General features: G+C 49.0%; 1 protein-coding gene across 2 annotated transcripts; it reads left to right on the forward strand.

Moving 5' to 3' along the window:
- LOC311195809 (phospholipid-transporting ATPase 11C-like) lies at window positions 1-26,003 on the forward strand. Of its 2 annotated transcripts, XM_084269236.1 has the most exons (9): window positions 1-56; window positions 792-885; window positions 1,142-1,317; window positions 15,047-15,160; window positions 16,797-16,886; window positions 21,086-21,166; window positions 22,177-22,285; window positions 22,893-23,004; window positions 25,542-26,003. In XM_084269236.1, exons 2-8 carry the CDS (start codon window positions 876-878, stop codon window positions 22,919-22,921), a joined length of 609 nt encoding a protein of 202 aa, XP_084125362.1. In that variant the 5' UTR covers window positions 1-56; window positions 792-875; the 3' UTR covers window positions 22,922-23,004; window positions 25,542-26,003. The 2 variants fall into 2 exon arrangements, with proteins under 2 accessions (XP_084125362.1, XP_084125363.1); XM_084269237.1 differs by lacking the exon at window positions 1-56 and having other exon boundaries at window positions 466-885; window positions 1,176-1,317.
- The last annotated feature ends 113 nt before the right edge of the window (window positions 26,004-26,116 follow it).

A 26,116-nucleotide genomic window follows, 5' to 3' on the forward strand; every position in this document is an offset into this window, starting at 1 on the left:
GCAGTGTGGTTTTCTTCCTTAATATCCCAGGATTCTTCTGGAGCGTATGGACAGAGGTATGTCTGGGCTGTAGCTATGCAGCATGGTTCTGTTCAAGCCATGGGGCTGGTGCTGATTTGGGCTGTTGTGAGAAAGGCAGAAAAAGCTACCAGTACCCCCCTTGTTTGCCATTTTTTTCCCCCTTTTTTGTTTTTATTTAAGGTTGGTCTGGAAGAGCCCTGGGAGCTGTCCCGCTGCTCGTGGCGCAGGAAGGCTGGTGGGTGGGCAGCACCCCAGAGTGCTCCCCGTCCTCCCAGGGTGTGTGGTGCTGGCCAAGCCCGCAGACTGGTGCCTGCCTGTCCTGGCATTCCTGCCTGGATCTCCTGCAGTCAGTGCAGGTCCTTGCTCTGGCTTTTTCCTGTTCTTGTTTAAAATCCAGGATAAGTGAGAAAATAACAAACAAACAGTCCTTAACCGGGAGTAAGATTCTTCATCGTGTGTGTTTGTGCTGTGTGTAACAACAGGACCTCAGTTGTGTTATTCCCTTTTAATTAAATCCTTTGGGGTCTGATCCTCTTTGCAGCCTGTGCCCTGGTAAATCTCTGAAGTTTAGCAAGTGCTGGACTGTTCCTGAGCTGCTGGCTCTCAGGAGCATTTGTTTGATGTAGTGGGAAAGAAGATGCCTCTTAGCTGGGTGTGCAGTGCTTGTCCCTGGGCTGGGCTTGTGTTGTGACTGTGCCTTTGCCATGTTGTAGGCTGGTGAGGATGTTCCCTTGCTGGTCTTCCCCTTGGGCTCTCCATCTCTGTTGCAGGAATGCCAGTGATGGAAGTACCCCCTGGGAAGGAGCTGGGCAGGTCCTACCTCCAGGAAAATATCCCCATGAAGACCTAACCAAATGGCAGGAAGTAAGAAACAGCCCATCTTCTCTTTTTAGAAGGGAAATAAATTCTCTGTGCCTGCGGTTGGCCATGGGGTGTAGGTGAGGAGGGACAGAGGATGCAGAGACGCAGCGTGGGGGTTCACTGCTGCTGCCTCCCTGGCCCCTGCCTGCCTTGGAGGATGCTGATTTACACTCCAATCTGTAGTTTTAGCAGCAATAAAGTCTTATTTTGGGATACAGAGCACATCTGTGATTTTCTTTCATGCTGGCTTTTTTTTTAGAGAGCGTGAACCAAACATTACTGTGTGATTACAGTTTCTGTGCTGCCGAAACCCGGGAACCACCTGGAATTCGGGAAACTTGCCTGGACTTCGGGGAACGGCGGCCGGTGCGGCTGGACCAGCCCGGCGGAGGGGACGCCCTCGGACCCGTGAGGAGGATGGAAGCCCTTACGAAGGTCGTATCAGAATTACATAAGCAATGGGGTATTGATTGTAAAGCTAAAGATTTTACCCTCGTTATTACGAGGCTTTTACAAGCTGGGGTTATTGAGCAGCCGGTGGATATTCTCCACCCTGCAGTGTGGGATAAATGTACCAAGGTCCTGGCCGAGGAGGCTATGTCTTCTGGCAAAGGGAAATACCTTTTATCGTGGTTTAATTATTCACCGTGGCTGACCACTTTAATATCTACTCTAATCGGGCCTATCACAATGGTCATAATAGCGTTAATTTTTGGACCCTGTATACTCAACAAGCTCGCATCATTTGTTAAGAGTCGGTTAGAGAAGGTTAATATTTTCTTTCTAGACAACCAACAGATGCTTTAAGAATGAACTTATAACTACTATCTTTACTATCTTGTACTATCTAGTTGTCCTTAGTATGAACTAATAACTACTATCTTTACTATCTTGTACTATCTAGTGGTCCCTAGTATGAACTACTATCCAAATTACCTCTATCCTTTACCTAGTGTGCCTTATACTGTCAGTATTACAAGCTATCAGAGTTATAAGCTATCATTACTATAAGCTATTAGTGTTGTAAGCCACTTTGCACTTTCAGTAGATCAAGTAAGCATAAAGGGGGGGGGGAGATGTAGGTAGTTAGGGTCTGGCGTTCGGAAGATGTCGTGCTGTACAGAAATCTAGGACCTTTTAAGACACTGCTAGAACCCTGCTAGGACCTTCTCAGGAATTTCTTAGGTAGCCAATAGTGTTAAGCCTATGATGTAAGCAGGAGGAAGTGATGTCATGAATGTAAGTTATATAAGGCTGTTGCAACGACCAGTAAACGCCATTTTGCTGTCCACCACATTGGTGTCTGCATGCTGATGGCCCGAGTGGCCAGAGTGTGGCTGCCGTGCCGTTACTGAACCAGGTCGCCACGCCGTGAACGGCGACACTGTGCTAATAAAAAAAGAGGAGCATAGGTAGGAGGAGGATGCCTTGAGAATCGCTTTTTCCCTCCCTGATCCAGCCACGCTGACACCTTGAGAGTGAATCTGTGTGTCCTGCGCAACAGCCAACTTGTGTAAGAAGCGCTTTGCTTTCATTAAAGTGACAAAATCCTCTGGCAAAAGGGATGGGGCTGGGGTATCTCTGTGACACTGGGTGGCAGCTCTGCTTGGAGAAACCCTGTGCTCGGGAAGAACGTGGATTTTAACCTGAATTTCTCATCAGCGTTGCTGGAATGTGTGTTTAACATCAGGGTTCCGTGTGCCATGGGCCAGTTCCCCTATAGCAGCTGCAGGCCAGTCCCTTGCTTGACCACAGAGATGACAGTGGAGGCTGAAAACTGGGAACCTGCATCTGCAAAAAGGCTCTTTAGCGAGGCCAAAATCCCTTTTACATGTCTTTACCCTGGAAAACGGGGATGCAGGAGTGCCTCAAATTCCTGTAACTGTTTCTGTTTAATGTTGCACAGCAGTCTCCTAACCCTAGCCTTTCTTCCCAGAAATAGCTCAACCATTTGGCTAAAAATAAATAAAAATCAAGCAAAAAACCGCCGCCACCCCCCCCCCCATCCAGCCTTGGACTTCATTGAAGTGTCCATGCGTGCAGCTAAGGGTTTGGAGAGGTTAGCAATCACTGCCAGGAGGGACTGAAAAGCACTGGGCAAACATTAATGGGAAGTGGTGCTGATAATTAAGCCTGTGGTGCACAGGAACTTTTCTGAGGAGAATTACAGGTGTTTTGAGGCAGTTTAGTCTCCACTCAAAACCGTTTTTGAGGGTGTTTTTTGTCTCCAGTTGGTGTTTCACTAGAGAATAACGATGGTTGTCTGGGCTGTGTGGGGAAGGTTGGGAGCTGAACTGCCTCGAGTTGCAGCTGAGGGCATGGCAATTTGCTTTTAACAGTAAAAATTGTAAAAGCAAACAGGCCATCTATTAATAGCAAGCTTTTTAGCCTAGCCTTTAATTCCATCCTGTTGCCTTTGGTTTATGCACTTCCTTTCTGACTAAAACTGCTCCTTGCTGGCTGTAACTGTTGATGTCTTCTCCAAAAACGTTCACTCAGGGGATTTTACAAGGGAGTCTCCTGTGTTGAGCTGCGTGTAGGAAGTGGGTGCTGAGGCTGGAGGGCAGCGTGGAGGCTCTCCTCAGCTGGTTGCTTTGGTGGTCTTCTGCCCAAAAGCATCCCCCGGGTCCCTTTGCATGGGGGAGTGGCTGGCAGCTCTCACCCTGTGCCTGGACAGGCTGTTTCTATCACAGAAGATACCTGTGGGTTCAGACTGAAACCGGCTGCTTGTTTCACCTCAGAAATAGTTCTGTGTGCTTACTGAGCTCTGGTCTGGGGAAGGAAGGGCTGGTTTTTGCTGAGCAGGTTTTGCTGGCGCTAGGCAGAGCGTGTCATGGGCTTGACCTGCCCATGCTCTTCCCAGCCAGCAGATCCATGGCCACACCTGGGCTTTGAGCTCTGCGGATGCTGCACAGGAGCCGGGAGAACCCTGCTGCTCACCTCCTGCAGCCTTTGCCCCCTCCTCAGCTCCCTCATCTCTTACAAGTAGACAGTATCTATTCTTCTCCCTATTTTAATTGCCAAGCACTGGTGAGGGTCAGTGGTTTTTTAGTGCTTTGCAGAGGTTTGCAGCTGTAACCTGCCGGGACTGTGTGGACACTGGGCCGGTCCCCAGCAGCTCAGGGTGCTGGGTGGTGGCTTCCAGATGGTGATGGACCGATGCCACGTGGGAGCCCCACGCCACTGGGTTGGTGCTGGCAGCCAGTGCCGTAGGAAAGACATTTTGAAGTGTGCTGTGTTCAGGCTGTGTCTTGCCTTTAGGGACACTGTGCCAGTCAGAAAGTATCCCCTGCTCACTGGCAAGGGGTAATAAGGACACAGCTGCTCATGTCGCTGATGACTATAAACCATCTCTGTTATTAGTTATTATTACTGTAAGATACTCTCCCTCCTGACTCACTGTACCTTTCCACTGGCTGGCTCTAACCCCAAGGCAGCCCTGGGTGCTTTTGATGTAACCACTGTGCTGCTGCTTGCTGAACTGCACCTGAGCAGCAAGTTGTTCACTACTGTTTACCTGAGTAGAAAATCTCCTGGCTGAGATTTTATTTGGGCAGTTTGCATTTTGCTGTTTGCAATAAACTTGACTCCAAAGCTTGTGCATGGAGCTGTTTGGTTGATTGCCATCGCCATGTCGAGGTAGGAGAGTGATGCTGGTACTGCCTGTACACCTCACAGGATGAGCAGTAAGTGACAAGCTGGTTTAAAGCTTAATTTACTAATTTGTAGCCTGGGGAAATGATGAAACTTTGTTGTTTGAAAAGGTCTCCTCCAGCCCCTGCCCTTGCCTGGCTCCTGCCTGGCAGCAGAGTGGCTGCTGGGTCAGGAAAAGCCTGTTCTGCCCTGAGGCTGCAGTGATTTCAATACATATATATATATGCATTAAATATACATGTGTGCAATATATACACATTAAATATGCATGTATGCAATATATAGAGATGCATTAAATATATATCTTTATTTTTGCTTATGGGCTCTTTCCTGGCCTTAGCCAAAATCCAGGATGCTGCTGGGTGGTGGTTGGCACAAGGCCCCACTTCAATGGCTGTAAAGTGTGTTTGGACATCAAGCTGTGTGCCCACTGCCTGGGAGGAGGAGCTGGTCATTACACTAACGAGTTGGAAGGAAACAGTCCTGGGTTAGGCTCTTCCTCCCCTCCATCCTTCTTCACACTCTCCTAGGAATGCTCCTGCCACGGATGCTGCTCACAACCAGTGCTGTGTAAAATCAATCTTCTTTAGCTCCTTATGCAATTCCTTCCACACTTGATTTGTGGTGTGTCTGTCTGTCTGTCTCTCAGCTGCCTGTTGCATCTTGCTTTCTCCAGTATTTTTTTTCCCAAAACTTGGGTTTTGGTTTTGTTGGAGAAGGAATTCCAGCCTAAGCCAACTCGGTCTAAAAGCATGCCCGATCCCACCACCCAGCTGTAACTGGTAGTGTTTGTGCTTCAGACACATTTGTCCTGTTCTGCCTTATGAAAGCTTACTGCACTTATTTTTGATCTACCTGTTTGTAAAGGGGGTTGTTTTTTTTTTCCTCCAGCAGAAGGGGAAGGAGGGGTAAGCACCTGCAAGGCTATCAGAGCCGGGTATTTAGGGACCAAATTGGGCTCGGTGGTTTTTTGCTCCCAACTTTTTGTGGCCTTGGAATGAGCAGTGCTTTGCTGTGGGCTTTTCATCTCTGAGTTCAGCTGAATATTGCAGGACCTGTAGGTGAAAGGACCTTTGGTCAGGCCCTGGCGTTGCTTTCCTGGGGTGGTATGTGGAGGGCTTGGTAATTTCTAGCTGTGTATGTTGAGAGGGTCAGCAAACAGTGTTTAGGTCTGGTCTGTCTTAAAAGTACACTCTATACCCCTAAGAGGCTTTTACAAGGCGACTTAGGTAGAAAGAAGAGGCAGTGCTCACTTGGTAGGTGTGATCTGTTTGTGGTGGTGTGGCGATGCGCTGATTTGCAAAGTGGGGATCCTGCAGTAAAGGGCCTAGAAAAGCTGAGTAAGGTGTGCACCAGGCAAGGCTAGACAATTTGAAGCATTTCTCTGGTATTGCAATCCAAGATCTTTTCAGCAGTAATAAAAATTAAGTACCACTAGACTACAGCGACACCGTGCTCTGTCGACTGAGCCACAATTGGCTTGAGAGGGGGAAAAAAGCCAACCCTTTACTGCTGGGAAATTAAATGTAAGGGGGAAAAAAAAACCCCTCTACTTTGTGAGCAGCCCTGCCATCTTTTATTGTTATTTCTGTGTAATTCTTCCCCAGTGTTTAAAGTCAAGTGGCTGCTGCCTGTAAGGACCAGAGGTGATGTGAGGTCCAGAGTTCTGCCTTGAGGTTTGGGGGGCTCAGGCTGCACAGGGGGCACCTGCTCAGCAGCAGCCCCACGTTTATGTGGGCTGCAAAGCCAAGCTTAAAACGCTACAAAGTGAAGCTTAAAATGCCATATTATTTTCTTTTGGCTGGCAGGGTGGTGTTTTGCATGCCAGTTTTGTTTACTCTTGAGTTGTGAGAGTTGTTTATTCTCCCCCCACCCTCCCCCTTGCTTCCTTCCAGCTCACCTTTTCTTATAAATGTTTGCTCAGGGAGGGAGCACAGTAAAATTAGCTGCAATGCCCAGAGGGCTGTGTTCCTTCTATCAGCCAAACTACTATTGTGGAGTGCATCACTTCCTTGAGGTGGTTTCTTCCAGTGCAATTGAAAGTGGGACTTTCCACTTGACAAGTCCCATTCCGGTAACTGCAGGGTGGGAAGAGGAGATGTGCAGAGAGAGGAGGTCTTAGTGAAGGAGCTTGTCGTGGTAACTCTTGAGTAGGAACGCCCTTATCCCAGTGCTGGTCCAGAGAAAGCAACTGATGGGGTAGGGATGGCTTTGAGTCCTCTCTTGGGATGCTGTCCTCTCCTGCGCAGGATGGGCGGTGCCGTGATGGAGCACACCAAAACCCCTCAAGCACCAAGCCCAGCATCCCAGGGCCACCTCGGACCTCATCTCTGTGTCCCAGGGGATAAGAAGAGTTCCCTCCCAGTGCCAAAGCTGGCTTAGCTCAGCACTGGTGCTCGGCCATTCCCAGACAGCATGTGCTCTGTTGGAGCTGCTCTCCGGCCCGGCAGGAACCGGAGCCAAAAGGATTTCTGGAAGATAAGGGGTGCTGGGCCGAGTGCTGAGGGTTTCTGTCCTGTCTGGGTAGGATGCACTCATCCACTCTCACAGTGGGACTGTGTCTGCAGCCCTAAGGAGCAGTCTGATTCCTGTAGTAACTCCGGATGGGCTCTGGGGTGCGTGGAGCTGAGTTTGGCTGTGGAGTGAGGGGCTCCAGTAGGTGTTTTCTCCCTCTCTTCCCTCTTTGATCTCCTGCTACTTCTGTGGAAAGATTTCTCAGCAGTGGAGCAAGAGGGGGGTTAGAAAATGGCATCTCTTACTTTCTTGGAGTAGAAAAACTTCATCTGAAGCAGTATGAGGGAGCAGCATAGCAGCACTTGGGGACCTTGGGTATATGTTGCAGGGGCTCGACCACAACCACTCTGGTATGCTGGTGTTGGCTTGGTCATCTTCCCCTCAGCCCAGACCTGCCCTACCATCTGTACTGGTGGCTGTTATATGGGAAATACAACAGCATCACTGGGGAAACCTTGACCTGGAGGTATGTGGGCTGGACAGACCTGGGTACCAGACCTTGCTTCTGGGTTGCTGCTGTGACACACACCCTGGCCATGGGGTCTGCAGCCTCTGCCCCCTGCAAGTACAGGGCTGGGTGGACTTGCCAGGGAAAAAGGAAGGAAGTTGCTCTGGGAAATGGGCTTCTTTCTGGTCAGCCAGCAACCTGGCTCTGAAATGCTGGGAAACCTTAAAAAAGGGGCAAAATGCTTGTATGTGGCAGAGGTCAGTGTAAGGTCAGTCTGAGCTGGGGTGGATAACGTGGTATTTAGGAGTTGGTTTTTTTCTATAACTGGAGAGCTCAGGCTTTCAGAGGACCAGAAAGCAATGGGAAAACCAACAAATTATAGCCCTGCTGCCTGATGCAAGCACTGACAATTGCAAACTTGGACATTTTCTTCCAGTTTACTTTTATTTTTTCCCAGGGCAAATCACTGCTCTGAAAGGGTTCACGGCACTGCTAAAATAACTGCTGTTCAGCAGACATAGGTGCACAGCTTGGGACAGGGAAGGGAGGGAGGAAGAGGTTTGAAGGCAGGAGAACCTCATTGTGTTTGCTTTGTGACCTCTGCGAAACATTTGGGCTCTTATTCAAAAGTCCTCTTTCTGTTCTTGAGCTTGAAGTGTTCCTATGGGCCTGAATTTGATATGCTGGCAGTGTGCTGGTCAGAACTTTTCTTTTGGGCTGCCAAAAATAAAAATATGCTGCCTGAATGTTAAGATGAGCAATGGTTTCATAACCCTGGCTGCCAGTGGGGCAGGGGAGGGGAAAAAAAGAGTGGAGATCCTGACAAGTTCCAAAGGTTGGTGTTTGGTTGAACAGGAGCACCAGTTTTTCCCCAAAGAGCAGTGCTGAGATAAAGTTATCCCAGTCTGGAATAATCTGCTGGCTTTGGTCTGGGTTTGTTTGGCTTCCTGTGTCATGTGTGGCCCTGACTTTGTGCAAAGTGAAGCTGTGATTAGGGACAGTGGTGTGTTTGCTGGGTAGATGCAGTACAGTGTGATTTGCGGGTAGGCTGCCTTCACGTGGAGAAAGTAAAACCACAACCAAACCAAGCTCCACACCAGAAAAGCTCTTTTTGGTGGTTACCCCGTGTGGGGTGCTCCCCAAGTCTGTAAATGTCTTGTGTGGGGAAAACACTCGTATTTCCTCTCTCCACCCTTCATAAATCCTTCAGGTAGCCCTTTCCCTGTTCTCTGCTTCATGACGTGTGTGTATCAGCTTTTATCAGAGGCTTTATTGGCCAAGTCAGCTTTTCCAGGAAACTCAGCCTTGTTGGGCTCTGCTGTTCTCCAGCCCATCGTCCTTGGTGAAGGTGACTTTCCTGCAAGCCCAAATGGTGGGACAGAGGGGCTCAGGCTGCAGCCCTTCATGTTGCTGGATGCACCTCAATTTACATCAAGGATGTGGTGCTCTGGGTTGATGATGCTCCTCTGGAGCGCAGCATCCACCACCTTGTTGTCTCCAACGGGGAGCCAGGGATGAGGTCTGGGTGTTGAGCCCCATCATGTGCTGACCATGGGTTTAAAAAAGTATTGATCCTTTTTCCCAGGGGTTCTCTTCTGCTCTTGCTTGCCCTGCTCAGTCTGGGGGCTCGCGTGGTTAACCCACCTTTGCTGGCACCAGCTTCCCCCAGCAGTCAGTCCTTGGTGGTCCTCTTTCCTCTCTAGTTGAAATATGAGTGGGAGCTTCAGCTGCAGTGGAGGAGGAGGAGGAAGGCCAGTTGAAACTTCAACTTTTTGCGTTCCCAAGGTCCTGTCCTTCCCTCTTTGGGATGAGCAGCAAGTCTGCTCCAGTGGGACGGGAGCTGGGCGCTGTGCTCACCTCCCGCCCTCTCCCTGGGGCCGATGGGCTCCTGGTATTTTAAACACAATGTTATTTGTTTTGGGTGGTGTTTATTTTCCCCCCCCTGAGGACTTGCACATGTTATCGATCCTTCCCCTCAGACTCAGGGCAGAGCAGTGGGGTCGATCCCAACCGACGGAGTTCTCTCAGATCAGATCCGCCTAAAAAATGTGGTCGGTGTGGGTAAGTGTATTCCAAGCTGCTAAATTATGCAGGTTTTTCTCAAAGCATTGCTTGTACTCACATAGAAATGACTAAGGACAAAGAGGAATGTAAAAATTGGCAAGAAAAAGGTCAATTAAAACAAAGATATTGGTTGGGCAACGAGGATGTTATGCTGAGCAACTTCCTGAGGCTGCTGGATGGTTTGGGAAGGTGCTGGTGAATCTGCAGAGGCTTTTTAGAAGGGTGGCTGTGTTTTTCTTGGTTCTTGTGGGGATAAATGAAATGGGGGCTGGAACAGGCTGCGTTGGGAGGCGGTGTGACTTTTTGCAGGCTTTTTTTGTAAATCAGGTCGTCTTCTCTACTACTTTTATGATAAATGGAACAATACGGGGAGTGATGAGACTTTGAGCTGCTCGTGAGATCTAAGCCAAGTAATATGATTTAATCTTCCTCCTGCATATATTGAATATAAGCTGTGATTTCATTTAATGTTTGAGCTTTGTGCTTGTGCCCTATAATTATCTCTGGCTTTAGCAGATGACTGGGTTTTTTTTCAGAATGCCTGTGGTTTTTATTGGCCCTTTATTTCTATGAGCTATTTGTGTTTACTTTCTGGCCCAACGATATCTGCAGCAAACACAAAAGGAGTTTCTTTTGATTAGTTAGTTCTGGTTTAGGTGTTCTCTGCAGCTACAGTAAATCAAATGGTAGTTTGGGGTTGTTTGGGTTGGTTTCTTTTTTTCCCCTGCTGCTATTTTGTTTTCTGGAAATGGGGCCAGCAGGTAGCACAGACACTTGTTTGCCATATGGGGATATAATTAAACTCTGCATTCTGCAGCCGCCCTAGAAATAGCCTGCTCAGAGCACAGGTTCACCCCTCCTGTTGAACTCTAACTCCATTAATTTTTACCCAGGCTTGCTAATTTTTACCCAGGTTTGCAATTTTTATCAAGCTGTCTGGGTCCTGTACATAGTGCTGTGGTGGGTGCCCAGAAATTCTGGAGGGTGAAGGAAGGGGAGCCTCTCTGGGAGGTGGACAGGAGCTTTGTGCTGGGGTAGGACACGTCTGTGGGAGAAGGACACGGAGGAAAAGATGGGAGGCTTGCCCAGACTCAGGTGAAGAATTTGTGGAGTGCTGTGGGCTGCAAACGTAATTCTGCTGTCTACGTAACGCTCCAGCAACTTCGAGCCCTAAATTATATTGGGTCATTAATTGCATCTGTAGACTTTAACCCTGGTCTGATGCCTTCAAACTGTACATCTTCCTGACTCCTCAAGGAAAAGTTTACAGCAAAAAGTCAAACCTCAGCTGACTGCCCATGGGCATATCGATGTGTTTAGATGGGCTTTTAAAATCTGGGTAACAAGAAAAGAGCTGCTATCCCTGATGCTGCCTCTTCAGAACTGCTGGTTCTGGCAATAAGTGGGGTTTATACGAACCTGAAAGTACAGGAAGGTTGGCTTACATCAAAACATCTTTATCTCCTGTGATTTGTGCTCGATTCTTTGCCTTTTGTCTTCCAGCTGAGCTCCTTTGGGAGAAATCTGATTTGGATGTCCTGCTGAGTGGTTGACTCACTGATGGGCTTGGTTAGGCAGGAGAAGTAGTGGAGCAGGAAGCTTGAATTGTTGAGGAAGAGACCTGCATCTTTGGGACTGGTCTTCAGGTGATGCAAACAGGATAGTGGCTCTTCTCAAAAATACCTCCTCCTCTTGACTGCTGGGATGTGTGATGCCCACCCTGCCCCCTGATGCTGCTGGAGATCTTCTGGGCTGCTGGGTGACAGTATGGCAGAGTAGCCTGTGGTCACCTACCAGCATCCCCACATCCTTATAGGCTGAAAGAACTGGGGCTGTTCAGCCTGGAGAAAAGAAGGCTAAGAGGGGATCTTCTTAATGTTTATAAATATCTCAAGTGTGGGACACAAGGGGAAGCAGCCAGCCTGTGGAAACAAGACAAGGGGCAATGGCCTCAAGTTGGAGCACAGGGAGTTCCACACCAATATGCAGAAGAACTTCTTCCTGGTGAGGGTGAGGGAGCCCTGGGACAGGCTGCCCAGGGGGTGTGGAGTCTCCTTCTCTGGAGAGATTCCAGCCCCGTCTGGACACTGACCTGTGTGACCTGTTTTAGGGAACGTGCTTTGGCAGGAGGGTTGGACTCAATGAGCTCTGGAGGTCCCTTCCAACCCCTACAAGTCTGTGACTCTGTGATCCTTGTGGCCTGGTAGGAGGATGCAGCACAGTGTCCCAGTGCGTGGTCCTGAGGCTGTGGGCAGGCTGGCACTGTCAGTCTTTATGGACAGCTCTGGTTCTCCTGGCACTCCTCAAGTCACCACAACTTGGGCAGAGGGAGGTGATCAAGTCCTGATGGGGAGGATGCAGTTGTTCTCCTAAAATCCCGTTGCCAGCTCCGAACAGCAGCAGAAACTCTGGGTTTTGCCTGCGCTGTCTGACTCCTGCACCCAGCAGCTCGGGCTTTCTAGAACCCCAGCAGGCAACAAGGCAGCTGTTTGACTTGTATCCAAGGGATATTTTCTTCTTATTTTGCCATCAGAATTACAATTTTTGATGAAAGGCAGTCGGGGGGGGGGGGGGGCAAATAATCTAAATCCTCTCCCTGCTAATCTGCATATTTTATAACTTCCCCAAAGCCTGGCAGTTACTGCCTACCTCTCCTGGGAGAGCCGTGATTAAGACGTAGCAATCTATTAGCAGTCCGGCGAGCTGTTTGAGGTGAGCTTGTCAAAATAAGAGCTTTTAATTGCTGAGCTGAGCCAGAGTCCCCCACCGTGGTGCTGTGGTGGTGGTGGTGTGTGCTGGTCTTCTGGGAAGTGGAAAGAGATGGAGATGTGTGAAGCTGTCCTGCTGCTCAAGTGGCTGCGCGGTGGGGTGGGCAGGAGAATGGGAAGTGAAGTGGCAGGAGCAGTGGGAGTCTGGTTAGAGCGTGTAGTGAGGACTTCTGCCTTCGCCGTGGCCACTGAGGGCTCTGACATACCATGGAGGGGGTTGCTGGCAGCTTTGTAGGAGATGCCTCAAAGGAGTAACCGAGGAGGAAGTGAGGGGTAGAAGCCCACCTAGGAGTTGTTGGTGATGGCTTGGTGGAAGAGCAGTGGGCTGGGTTAGCTGACACCGCACCAGGATTTGGCTCCTCTTTAGATGCTCCAGAATTTCCATGGCTAACTGGTCTTGCAGGGTAAATACTTGTGTGTATCTTTCTGGGAGTGTTTTAGCCAGAGCTTTGCAGCTTCCGTGCCAATGCTTGTGTTTGCCAAGCCCTCACCCCTCCGCTCCTTCCCCTGCGCTCCACCCAGGCAGGGAAGCTCTGCCCAGCCTGGAGGGATGCTCACAGGCATGCCTGGCTCCAGCTCCTCCCTGGGGACAGGATGGGGGGCTTGGGGACAGCCTCTCGCTGCCCCAGGGCAGGGTGTCTAGACCTGTCGCTGCCACCCCCAGCAGATATGTCAGGGAGCCTTTTTTTGGTGTCTCTAGTTCAGATGATGCGCTGTTTGCTGCAGGGAGTGGTGCTGAGGCTGGGCCCGGGCTGAGGTGCTGGCATCCCCAAGCTGGGAGCATGTGCCTGCCCAGTCTGTGTTTGGGGAGCCAGTGGTGTGCAGTGGAGGGGTGCTGGCGGCTGCTGCTGGTTCTGCATCATGCAGGGATGCTGGAAGCTGTATTCTGCTCAGTGCCTCTGGAGGTTTGAGGACAGCTATAGTGGGAGTGGTCTGCACACCAGACCGGGTTTAGGCATCATGTAAAAACACTTCTCTAATTTTAAAGATGCTGTGGATGTGGGTGGGGAGAAGGGAAAGGAGATGCTGCTGCTTTCTTCGGGCAAGCCCTGCTCCTGGTGCAGCAAGATCCATTCAGCTGCTGCTGTTCCAGGTACGTGAACGGGGTTGGCTTTAATTTTTATAGTTTATTTTTTGTAAAGCTGTCCCCAAGCAGCAACTAATCCCAGGTGTTGCTGTCTTAGTGTGGTTGTGTTCAGAGGACCTTTTCTCCAGCTGGATTTGGCTTGCAGGTTGATGGACTGCCTGGGATGGCCCCTTTGGACAGCCTGGCTGTTGAGCTGGACCCAGGGCATGCCAGGAGCATCCACCCATCCACGCTGAGCCTGCGATGGGCAGCTGATGTGTTCTAGCGATTTGGCATTTTTGGCACCTGCCCTGGTGGGGTTTCAAAGCAAACAAGCTCTGGGGTTGAGGATTAATAAGACTAAGCAGAGCATGAACAGTATCCGCTGGTGTTTTAGCAGCCCTGCTGCCTGCTAATACCCCTGAACCATAAGCAGTGACAAATGTCTTCCCAGCTCATGCTTTACAATCCAAAGCCTCAAGTCTAAGAGAACCTTAGCCTGGCCTAAGAAGGCCCATTTTTTCCTCCACTCCATCTCTTAGTGGGCATTTTAAATTGACTTCATAATTCAAAATTCAACCTTGCAAAACGCTTCCTGGGGTCTCCTCCCTTGGCTGTGAGTGTCTGTGGCAGGGACGCTTCATTACGTGCAGAGTGGATCTCAGACTGTTAAACTATTGCAAAGTTTCATTTCCTTTGAAAACAGACTTTTCTGATCCACCAAGGACCTTGTGTGTGCTGGGCAGCCCAGAGCTGGAAGCTGATGGAAATAGAGCCCACGGTGTTGACCCAGCCACCTGAGAGCCTTCCCCAGGGCTGCAGGCACAAGTGCTTTTTATAATGACATCATAGGAAGTTGGAAACTTGGTATTTGAGTTGTGTTTAAGTAGAAGAGCATGTTACCTTTGGTATATTGAAGTGTATGTTTACTCTGTGGCGTTTAACAGGCATTCCATGGGATTGGGAGGATCTCTCTTTAATTTCACGGGTGCTGTGACCTCCCCTGGGAAGCCTGCAAGGGCTGTGGGGATGGCAGGGGCTCTGCTAGAGCCCTGTGTTGCCAGTCACAAGTATTGCTCATGCAAGGGATGCTCACCTCCTACAGAGCCACACTGCTTCCCCTCTGAGCTTATTCTGCTGTAATTCCCATCATCCTTGCCCCGGCTGCTGCGGAGCAGAGGGACTGTTGTCAAGCCCCCGTGACACTAGGTTATCATTCACTTGTGACATCTCATTCTGCCTTAAAATAAGACCCCAGCAAGATGCGCTGGCATCCCCAGCACCCTGCACATCTTTGGAGTTTGCGATGTGAAACAGGCTGCTTTGTTATTTCTAGTTTGAGCTGAGATTTATAAAGTAGCAGAAGTATAATTTCTTTTTAATTGTTTTTTAAAGTTAAATCCTAGGTCGGTGTGCACCAGTGTCTTCCACCATTTTGGGTGGAAATGAGAGTTTGACAGGAGAGCAAGTGTGAGGGAGGGTATGGTTTCCATCGTCCTGGGGTCCTGGAAGTGAATTTCTGAGGTTCCAGCTGCTTTATTTCAGGTGAACAGCACGGTGTGTTCAGGAGCTGGAAGCTATCACTACACATATTTGACCTTTTTTGAGCTAGAAGCTAATTTTTTCTCCTCTTTCTGATTGCCCTGACAGTGTGCTGGGGAAGAGAAGCGGGTTGGTACACGCACCGTGGTGCTTGGGCACCAGCCGGTGTTGGACACGTATGTGGCACAGAAGCTCTGCGACAGCAGGATCGTCTCCTCCAAGGTGAGCTCGCTCCACGTGCATTGTGTGCCTGTATTTCCTCCTCACAGCTTCACCCTCATTTTATTTGATGGCTGGATTTGAAACTGAGAAACTCTGAATCCCCCAAGGATGGGTGTAAAGGTCCCTTTACAGGTGGAGCAGCCCGGTACGTACCTCGTACCACAGCTCCAGCCTCATTTCTTCCAGTCAGTCCCAGTGGGGTGTGTATGAGTTCATTTCTCCTAGGCTGAATGAGGATTTTGTGGGTTCTTTTTTGTGTGGAGTTATTTTTTCCTTGTTTGGGGTATTTCTTGGTGGGTTTGTTTGTGTTTTGATGTTTTCTATTATTCCCCTTGGGAAGAAAGGGGAGGGTAATTGTAATACAGCACGAGCAACTCAGACTCACAAAAGGGAGTGGGGATTATTTTATAAATGGACAGAGAAATAAGATTTCCCCTATTTCATTTAATTTTTTTTTTGCTCCATGGGATTTTTCTCTCTTGAGATAGGACAAAAATAACCATGCCATGTTTATCCCTTTGGATGAAAGGGGAAACATTCGTATGGTACTAATGCAGCTTTTGTTTATGGTGGAAAACTGTGATGACACCCATCTGCCTTCTGCTTCGCTTTTTTCCATGACATTCATGAAGCTATTTCAAAAGATTTGAAACCAATTCGAGGAAAATATCAAACAAGTGGCATCTGATCTTGTCAACACAGCTGGATACATATTATATTGCTTAGGATTTGTGATACTCAGCGTATAGTTAGGCTTCGGTTTCACCGAGGTTTTCATGTTTCTGTGCTGTCTGAGTTTATATTGAGGAGAAGTTTTGAGTCTAGCAACTTGTGTAGCATTCCCATTGATGTTTCCCTGGCATGCCAGAGACGTAGAGTCTTCTTACCTGACCAGTGTCATTTTGAATTAAGAGGACGTTGGTCTTGAGACTTGGCTGTTTATTATTCTCTGCTTACTGCAGTCAGACTGAAAGATCAGATATGAGACCCATTGTTTTCCATGTTGTTCTTAAATCCCACACGTTTTCTAAAGAAAATGCTTCAGCAGCTGCCTTAAAATGATAACAAAACACATCCTGATAACAAATTTGTGAGTGCAGCATGGTTTATTTTTAATAGAAGAGAACTCTAAAGGGATTTCTGGAAAAAAACCCAACCCAAACCTCTGCACTGCGCATTGCCTCTTCATTAAATCATGTCTCTGCAGACATCTATCTAGAAGTTGTTTGCTGAAATGGATCGTGTTGTTTTTATCTCTTACCCTTCACCACCTCCAATCGTGTGGTTTGGGTTACGTGGACCAAAGATAGTTCCTTCCTTTAAAGCACAGGAACTAAAACTCTCATGTAGCTGTGAGATACTTCCAAATGTACAAAGAACCAGCAGCGAGAGCTGGAGCTGGAAGCTGAAGTGGGAGCTCAGTGGCATCTCAGCATCCTACTGCTTCACGCTCTGGGTTTTAAAGCTGAGACACAGAGCACACGCTGGGGTTTCTCAGGCAGCTCGCTGTGGTGCTCCTTACTGGCTTAAAGGGAAGAACTTTCCTATTCAGTGCAAATACTTCCTATTTTATAGCCGAAGTCCCTGGTAAGCCCTGTGGCTTGGTCAGTTTGTGCATCCCCCTCTCTCCCTGCAGTACACCCTCTGGAACTTCCTCCCGAAGAACCTTTTTGAGCAGTTCGGAAGAATCGCCAACTTTTACTTCCTCATCATCTTCCTCATGCAGGTAAGAGCCTTGCTGCCAAGGGTGGGTTTTATTTATGTACTGGTGGTAAGAGCAGTTTGCACAAGGATTGAGATTCAAAACTGACTCTGGTGCTTGTAAGTGGTGGGTTGTGGGGGTTTGTTAATTGGAAGTTGTGTTATTCTGACACATGGCTGGAGGCATAACAACAATTAAAATATTTGGGCCTGTCTGAGATTATGTTTGAACAACTGATGAAGCAATTATAAAAATAGCTTCACTCTTTTAGCTGTTAACATCCTTCAACTGGTGAAAATACATTTGACATGATGGAATTAGGATCTAGTTTTTGGTCATCTTTATTACTTCTGCATAACCATGTATTTTTCTGAAGTTACATTTGCATATCTTCGTTATGATGAACTTCAACGTGAGCAGGAGAGGTGGGCTGTCAAAATATGTTGGGGCAAAGGGAGATGGGGAGAATCACAGCAGCACGTTTACTCAGCCTTTGAAATCCTCTACTCAGACCTGGGGCTCAGCACACGTCCTGCCCTAGGGCTGAAAATGGGCATCAAAAACTCTGTCCTGGCACACAAAATGGCACCACTGCAACTATCCTGCTCTTAGCTGGCTGCTCCGGGGTCTGGGTGGTTCAGGTCTGGGGTATCCCTGAGCTGCATGTTTCAGACGAGCATCTAAAGTGTTTTATGCTTGCAGTGAGGAGCTGCAGCTTGTAGTCATTTCAGTGGCTGCCACAGAAATGGGGGATCCCAAGATGCAGGGGCTGTGGATGGCTTCTCTTGGCAGTGTTACGTGAGAGGTGGATTTACCCTGGCATCAGCTGGCTCTTCCCCACCCCTTGACTTCCCTGGCAGGGCTCCGTTTTGTCAGAGCGAATTTGTAATTTGCCTTGAACTGAAGCGACGCCCTGGAGCTGGGATGTCCTTTTTGTGGAGCTGGCTGTTTACTACATGGCATTATTACATTCTATCTATTGACCCTCTGGCCATGCAGAACACGGGATATTCTTGATTTATCCTTACAAAACTGGTTGCAGTTTAGCTGCTTACCCATCTTAGGTGCAGGTGAGGGAAGAGCCTGGCTCTTCCTTCTTTGGGTGTATCCTGTCGGTGTCTCTAAAATCAGGAAGCAACCCTCGTGCTCTATTAGAGGGGGAAAAAAACCCATACCCAGCCAAACAAAACCCAACCTGACAGCACTAATACACTTGCTGCCCTGTAGACTAACCGGCTGCCCCTGGGCAGTTGTCATTCTGGAGACGTCACTTGCCTTAAAAAAAAAAAAGGTGCTTAAGGACACTCCATTTATTTAACATAGCAAGGCTTACACCTTGATTAATGGCACCTAGAACTTCAGTGTTGGTGCTTATCTTTAAATTACTTTAATAGAATCGCCCTACACGCTGCATCAGGTGTGGAGCATCACAGGGCTTGGGGAACGGCGTGGTGCATCTGCTGTACCTGCTGCTCAAACCCTGTATCAAAATGTCTGTTGCTCTGAGACTCCAAGTTCTGCTCTTGTTTTAGAGGGAGGAAGAGAAACTGTGTGTGTTAAACGTAAACCACCTATTAGTGCTCTGACAGGGACACAAATAGCTGTTTCTTTGGTTCACCTAATGTAGCACTGAAAGGAAATGGAGTAAGAGTTCCACCCCTCCTGCCATAGGCAGGGACACTTCTCACTAGACGAGGATGCTTGAGGCTCCATCCAAGCTGGCCCTGAACATCTCCAAGGAGGGGACATCCACCACTTCCCTGGGCAACCTGTGCCAGGGCTTCACCACTCTCATAGTGAAGAATTTCTTCCTGATATCTAATCTAAATCTGCCCTCTTCCATTTTAAAACCATTCCCCATCGTCCCATCTCTACATGCTCTAAAAAGTCCCTCCCCAGCTTTCCTGTAGCCCCTTCAGGTACTGGAAGGCTGCTGTAAGATCTCCCTGGAGCCTTCTCTTCTCCAGGCTCAACAGTAACAACTCTCTCAGCCTGTCTTTGTAGGTCCCTTCCAACCCAAACCATCCTATGATTCTATAAGTGGCTTACCTGGAGTAAGTGCAGTCCAAGTATCTTTGTAGACAGACCAAGCTGATGGCAGTAAGCTAATTTAGGATCTGCCAAGAATGAAAAATACCTGTTTTGACTGATGGAGATGACTTCTGGACTGTGGTCTTCAGTCTCCTGAACAATGAGCTAGGAAGACACTGTTAAGTAACAGGAGAGTTGGGGTTTTTTTTTCCACTTTAAGTGGATCCAAATTAAGCTGTTGAAGTCCTAAACCAGCCTAAAAATAGCTTCAAAGGAGTCAACCTTTGTTCTGGTACATTGCGTGTATGTCCCTCAGATTTCCACCAGCTGGGAAGGGGAAGAGCAGGATCCAGCCATGGGATACACAGGGCTGCACGGGATGCAACCTTCAAATACCCAGGGCTTGTGTGGACAGAAATTGTATCATTTATTTAAACAAATACAATTGAGTCTTGTCTAGTGCAGAGAGCTCTTCCTGCTGGGCATCAGGAGGTCCTCTCCCTTGCCCTTCTCAGCTAAAAGCCAATGTTCCTCCTGTATTTTCAAGATCTGTCCAATTTTTGCAAGATAACTTTTGTCTCACTGGCTTGAGCTTCTATTGCTGCTGCTCCAGTGAGTGTCCATCACACGCTGTGTGAGAGGTGTCCATGTGACACAGGGCACCATCCTCATTCAAGGTTCCCCCTCCAAAATCTGGTTTCTACTAGACTTTCTGTTTGTAAACATTTTATACCTATTGGAGTGAGCCAAATTTGTGTTCCTGGAAATATTTATTGTGTTTACCTTGGTTTACCATCAAGCTTTTTGACTTGTACACCACTTACCTGTCTGCTTCGTGGGGTGTATCTCTTCCACCTCAGTATCTTCTGGCTCTTCTCTTGTGGGGCCCAATAGTGCAGGGTAAAACTGTAGTGTATGGTGTTTCACAGAGCTAAAATTGTCCATGTAGCTTCCTCCCAGCTGGTAAGAGCAGTCCTGTCCTTAACACAGCATTTCACAGGCAGCCTGAAACAATCAATATACAGATGCTGCTGTTTGTGAGCGTGCCAGGGAAGCGCAAGCAAGTGGAGGGAGACAAAGTCCCTTTGTGGGGACACAAAGCCTTTCTGCTGAGCTCCCCTGTCCCTTTCATCACAGCCCTCACCATCTGCCTCTCGTGCTCCTGTGCTCTCAGGGACAGCAGGAAAAACGGCCAACCTAGCGTGCCTTGGTTTGGGAGGTGGGGCAAGGGTGCAGCTCGTCCTCCGCTTGTGTTATTCCCTCCAGGTTATGAACCTGTTTTGCTGTTCTCACCCTCAGGCTGAGGCACAATACAGTCAAAAGAAACCAGTTTCCCAACAGTCCAAAAGTTTAATTAACGATGGAGGGGCTTGGTGTTTGCTGCAGTGATGGCTTGAGCACCACACTGAGCTCAGGAAGGATCCAGCTCTCTGCCCCAAGGCTCTTGTGCAGTTGCTGTGCTTAAACCGTGGTCTGAACTCCACGTTTGAAAGCCTAAAGGCAAAGTGTGGATTTCTGTTTAATTTAAATATTCCTGTTTTATTCTGCGATATATTTCATGGGTAATTTGGACTGGTGTGTGTTGCTCTAACCTCTGAGTGTCAGTGGTTTGAGATGACTGGTACCGTCATCTCTCTCAAAACCACCCATGTTTTAGGGTTCAGATGTGCCCAGTCTTTACTGCCATAGAGGAGAAACAGCTTCCCTGTGGCCGAGTGAGAAATGGGAGTCATTTTTACACCAAGCATTGCTGCTGTCTCCACCCCATCCTCCTTCCCCACCTTGGTTCTTTCCAGCACACCCTGTGGTGGGTGCAGGCTGACTGGCAGCTACTCTTGGAGTAGTTGCATCTGTGTAGCCCATCCCCAGCATCGCACTCATCCAGACTTTTGTTTCCCACTAGAGGAAGCTCAAGTTTACCTTTTAAACTACTTCTGATAGGGATTTTCCCACCTGAGGGCATCCTGTGGTCTTCAGGAGGTGTTGTAGTCTCCCTGAGATGGAGGAGAGTACTCTCAGGGGTGCCTGTGTTGGTCATTCTCTTGTGCCCCTTCCTCCCCTTCCTCCTCTGCTGGGCTCTGACTTACCCCAGTGAGACGAGCACGCTGTTTTCCTCCATTAGCAGGGTTTCTGTTTCTTCTGCTGCCTGACAACCAGTTGTCAGCAATACATTGGTTTTTTTCTCTCTGCAGGTGATAGTGGACACCCCAACCAGCCCAGTGACCAGCAGCCTCCCTCTCTTCTTTGTCATCACCATCACAGCTATCAAACAGGTACATACAGGTGTTGGTGTGGGGAGAGGAAGATGCTCTCTGGGACTTGTGGTACAGAAAACGATGAGCCTGTGTTTGAATGCAGTCAGAAGCCACTGCTTCTGGTGAACACTTCTCAGAAGGTCAGACATGCACACTGCTGCTTCCCGAGGAGCCCCGTGCTGAGTGTGGCTATTGATCTCCCTCATGTTTTGGTGATGTAAGCCACCTCTGTGTGTAAGCAAGCCAGGAGGGTCAGGAAGGGTTACCGCTCTAGTTCTGGCTTTACTCGAATCTTTCTTCCCTATTTAGAAACGCTCTCCCGAGCCTTTGCAGAGATGGGCTCCAAATAAAGCCCACACATTGCTCCTGGCTGGTAAAAGGAAGGGACAGGTTCTGTTCAACCCCTCAGCTAGTCCCCAGAACACACAGTCTTCATCTTCTTGTGGCACTAAAAGCCCTCTTCCCTCCCATCGTACGCACATGTGCCATTAACAATTTCCTCTACAGAAGAACTGAACAATGAAGGAAGTTTCTTCTGGAGAGGCTGGGAAGGGAGAGCTGGAGTAAATCCCAGCAGCTTCAAATCGGGATGTTTTATCCTTTCAGTGAAGACTGCAGAGGAAGAGTCTCGTCCTGCGTTACCATAGGGAAGAGTTTCAGGGTGCTAAGTGTGTTATTCCTATTATCAGCCTGTTCTTGCCAACACTGAGAATAATAGAAACATGTTACAGTAATTGAGCTGCTTGTTGCCTGCACTGCATATAGATTATTTTTGTGTGTTATTTTAATCTGTTCTGAATCTGTCAAGTATGCATATGAAGCTTTTAAAATGAATTGATTCAGTCTGAGCTACTCTGGTTGATGTTTTGTCAGGCATGAAGGAGGTCTGAGGAAGGACTGCTGAATTTATTCTTCCCTTGTTTTTAAAAAAAAACCCACCCTCTCCCTCTCTCTCCATCTCTACTCATCCTCTTTCGGTAGCTTACTTGCTTTCTTATGAGCTTGTGTTGCCTTATTTGTATGCCTAGGGATGTGAGGACTGGCTGAGGCACAGAGCTGACAACAAAGTGAACGAAAGCAACGTCTTCATTGTGGAAAAGGCAAAGCAAGTGCAGAAAGAGAGTGGAAAAAATCAAGGTAACTGGTAACAGAGAACCCAGGCGTGGTTATCTGTGGAGCCGATGGGGACACGAGGGAGTGTGCTGAGGAGGTGAGGGGCTGGGGAGGAGGGATGTGCTATGGTTAGAGCTGCCCTGGTGTGCTGACTTTCAGAGGAGATGCTCAAAGAACCGTTCCTGGTTACGAAGCGAAGCTGCCTTTGATTGCTTTTGAAAAGCTGTCTCACAAAAGCTGTATCTGGGCTGACAAGTGACAGATCTGTCAGCGTTTTGCGCTTCTCTGGGACAGGCAGTCCTCTTCTATTTCCAACTCTCCCAAGGACACCAGGAAAGTACACTAGCTGTGACGTTAATTTATCACACCGCACTTCAGACAAGTACAGAGTCTTTTGCTTCGTCAAGATTTAGTGGAGAAATACATACTGTGCCACACGGGCACGCTGAGCTGGTGCTGGTTCGGGTTAACCCATCAAGTGTGGAGTGATGTTCAGGGACCTGGGCACCTCTTCAACCCTATTTTCCCTTTTAGCCAAAGTGGTTTCTCTCAGGCTTTGAGAGAAACTAAATTCATCTCCATCTAATAACAGCTGAGATGGCTTTTCATGTAAGTGTTTCCTTTCTTCCAGGTTGGAGACATCGTAGAGGTGAAAGCTGATGAGACCTTCCCCTGTGACTTGATATTTTTGGCTTCGAGCAGCACTGACGGGACCTGTTACGTCACTACAGCCAGTCTCGATGGTGAGTCCAGTTTCAAGGTGATGGGGATGGATGGGGTGGTGTTTGGGAGCTGGTGCTCTGGGGTACTCGGGTGCCTGGAGCTGCCACTGCAGCCAGCGCTTGTGCAGGCATGTGTGTGACTTACTGGAGGGTGCTCCTGTGGAGCCCATCCCCGCAGCCACATGGCTGGGATTACAGCTCCTCCCTCTCTCTGCTCCCAGTGCATCAGCACCAGAGTGCCCTGGGGATTGTTTGCTTTGCTTTTTATCTCCAACAGCTGTTTCTGCTGGCGCTGCCACAAACTGAATCGATCTTCATCAATGATTCCGTGCTGCCTTATCGCCCGTCATGGGAAGTGTGTTAGTGTTCCCCTGCTCGGCCATGAGGTCTGGCGTGGCCACACAGCACTGCCTGTAGCTGCTCCAGCTCCCTGCCCACGCCTCTCCTGTTTAGCTGAGCTTTTCCATTGAGGTCTGGGACTTTTTTGAGGCAGTTTGTCTAGGTTTGCTTGGGGAATATTTCACCAGCTTGAGAAAAAACATCTCCTCTGGTTTTCTTTTTCTCTTCTCCCTTAATCAAGCAGTGAAATTTAGTATTAGTCTTGCTCAAGATTAATCACAAAATTGTAGGAGTTGGAAGGGACCTCCAGAGATCATCAACTCCAACCCCCTGCCAAAGCAGGGTCCCTAGGACAGGTCACACAGGTCGGTGTCCAGATGGGTCTTGAATCTCTCCAGAGAAGGAGACTCCACACCCCCCTGGGCAGCCTGTCCCAGGGCTCTGTCACCACCACTGTGAAGAAGTTCTTCCACATATTGGTGCAGAACTTCCTGTGCTCCACCTTGAGGCCATTGGCCCTTGTCCTGTCCCCACAGACCATTGAAAAGAGTTATTTCCCCTTGTATCCCACACTTCAGATATTTATAAACATTGATCAGATCCCCTCTCAGTCTTCTTTTCTCCAGGCTGAACAGCTGCAGCTCACTCAGCCTTTCCTTTATTCATTTTCATACCCTTCTGCTGGACTCTCTCCAGGACATCCCTGGCTTTTTTGTACTGGGTAGCCCAGAACTGGACACAATACTCCAGGTGGGGCCTGACCGGGGCAGAGCAGAGCAGGAGGATCACCTCCTTTGACCTGCTGGCCACGTTCCTTTTGAAGCACCCCAGGATCCCATTGGCCCTCTTAGCCACCTGGGCACACTACTGGCTCATGGCCAACCTGTCATCCACCATGACCCTCAGGTCCTTCTCCTCTTCAGTTCATTTTCTTTCTTTAATCCACTATTCTCTAAAACAAAGAAAGAAACAACCAGAAAAAAATTACACCAGGAGACAGAAAGATGTGGTTGTGTTTGTGTTTAATAAATATTTATGCAGATACCAGCAACTGCAGCAGAAGTGGAAGATGCTTTAAAATGATGAGATTTATTCTGGCATGCTCTGAAGTCACTGGGAATACCGTTGTTGATCTGATACATATTGTGTGGGGTTTGTGGTTTGTCTCTTCATGGGCAGCTCTTGGTGCCTGAAGTCTTGTGCAGGGAGCTGGTTCCACTAGCAGAGTGGGGCTCCCTCGGTCTGTGGGATCCTGTCAGTGACTGGGAGCTGTCTCCTGTTTCTTGATGAGATGAAGATGAGTTGGAAGGGGAAGGAGGAATAGAAAAGCAAGTGCTGTTTGGGGAAATGGCTTGAATGTTGGGAACCTGGGTTTGGTGCAAAAGGAGGGCGAGGGAAGCGCAGTTGGGTACTCGCCCAAACTTGTCTGCACTCACAGCTGCTGCCTACCTGGGGGGGCGGTTCTGGTATTGGGGGCATGTCAGGTCGAGGTATGGGAAAGGTGCCTGGTTAAGGGAAACCAGAGCAGAGTGATAAAAAGGGTTTGTCCCCTTTGTGGTCACCCTGCATGCCAGAGGGGGGATGTGGTGGTCAGCACGTTCCCCCTCCTGTGCTCTCTGGCTGTCCCTCCCCAGACACAGGTGTGTGTCATGCTGCAGAGATGCAGCCCCGGGGTGTCCCCACACACTGGGGGTCACAGTCTGCCCAGGCCTGCCTGCCACAGGGGCCCAGCAGCACCTCAGGAAGCGCAGCTGGATGCAGCGACCCAGCCCTCGCTCCTGCTCCCCCTGCCTAAAGCTCTGACCTTTCCTGAGTACCAGTTCTCCATCTGGTGTGGGAAGACTTGGAGAGGCACGAGGGGTCAGTGCTGAAGCTGTTGGGCCTTGGGAAGTCCCCTGTGCCCTGTGGACAGTACCTGCTCAGGTGTCTGCTCTGTCTGCCAGTTGGGGATCCAAGCTGGAGATGGATTGGCAAGGCTCTTCTTTCCTGAAAGCCATCACTCTTCTGCTCTGGTCCCCAGGCGTGTGGGAGCTCTTTGTGCTTTCCATGTGAAAGCAGGGAGGGAGCACTGCCTTAGCTTCTGCCATTCTGCCATTTCTAGGTCCCTGAGGGAATGGGCTGTGGGGAGGGGTGCATGCCTCCACCCCAGCATGCTTTCAGACAGGGTGTTGCTCGTGATACTTGTCTGCCCCTGTGTCTGTTTCTATTTTCCACCACAGTGGCCAGTTCAGCGTGGCAAAGCAGGAAGGGGTCAACTGATGGATCTGCAGGATGGAGAAGACCCTGACAGTGAGATCTGCAGCCAAGCTTGTTGCTCTGAAGCGTGCTGAGGCAGTTGGAGAGAGCTCAGACTCAAGTGCTGAGGTGGGGAGAGTTGCTAACACCAGCCTGATGAAGGCAGGAGGCAGAGGAGGTGAGGCCAGACTTCTCCAGCAACAGATGGGACATTTATGGAACAGATAGTGTGTCTCTTTTGTCTTGTTCTGGAAAGGCTCAAGAGAAGGTTGGTCTGCCAACCTTCCTCTCCAGCCAGGACAGCCCTCCTCCACTGCGAAGGCCAAGGCAAGCTGATTCCAGCCCTCCTGTGAGATGTCCTCTGTGTCTCTTGAAAACTCTGCTTTGATTGTCCTTGTAAAAAAAAAAAGACAAGAGAAAGTTTTGCATAATAAAGGTAGTTCTGAGAGGAAGCCTCTGACTCTGTCATTCACTCCCTCACTGCTCTCCATTCACACCTCAGTGGTTCAGCCCAAAAAGCACCTGATGCCTCCAAGCACGGGATGCTGGGATGGTGTAG

Source organism: Gallinula chloropus, assembly GCF_964237585.1.
Source record: "Gallinula chloropus genome assembly, chromosome: 11".
NCBI lineage: Eukaryota > Metazoa > Chordata > Aves > Gruiformes > Rallidae > Gallinula > Gallinula chloropus.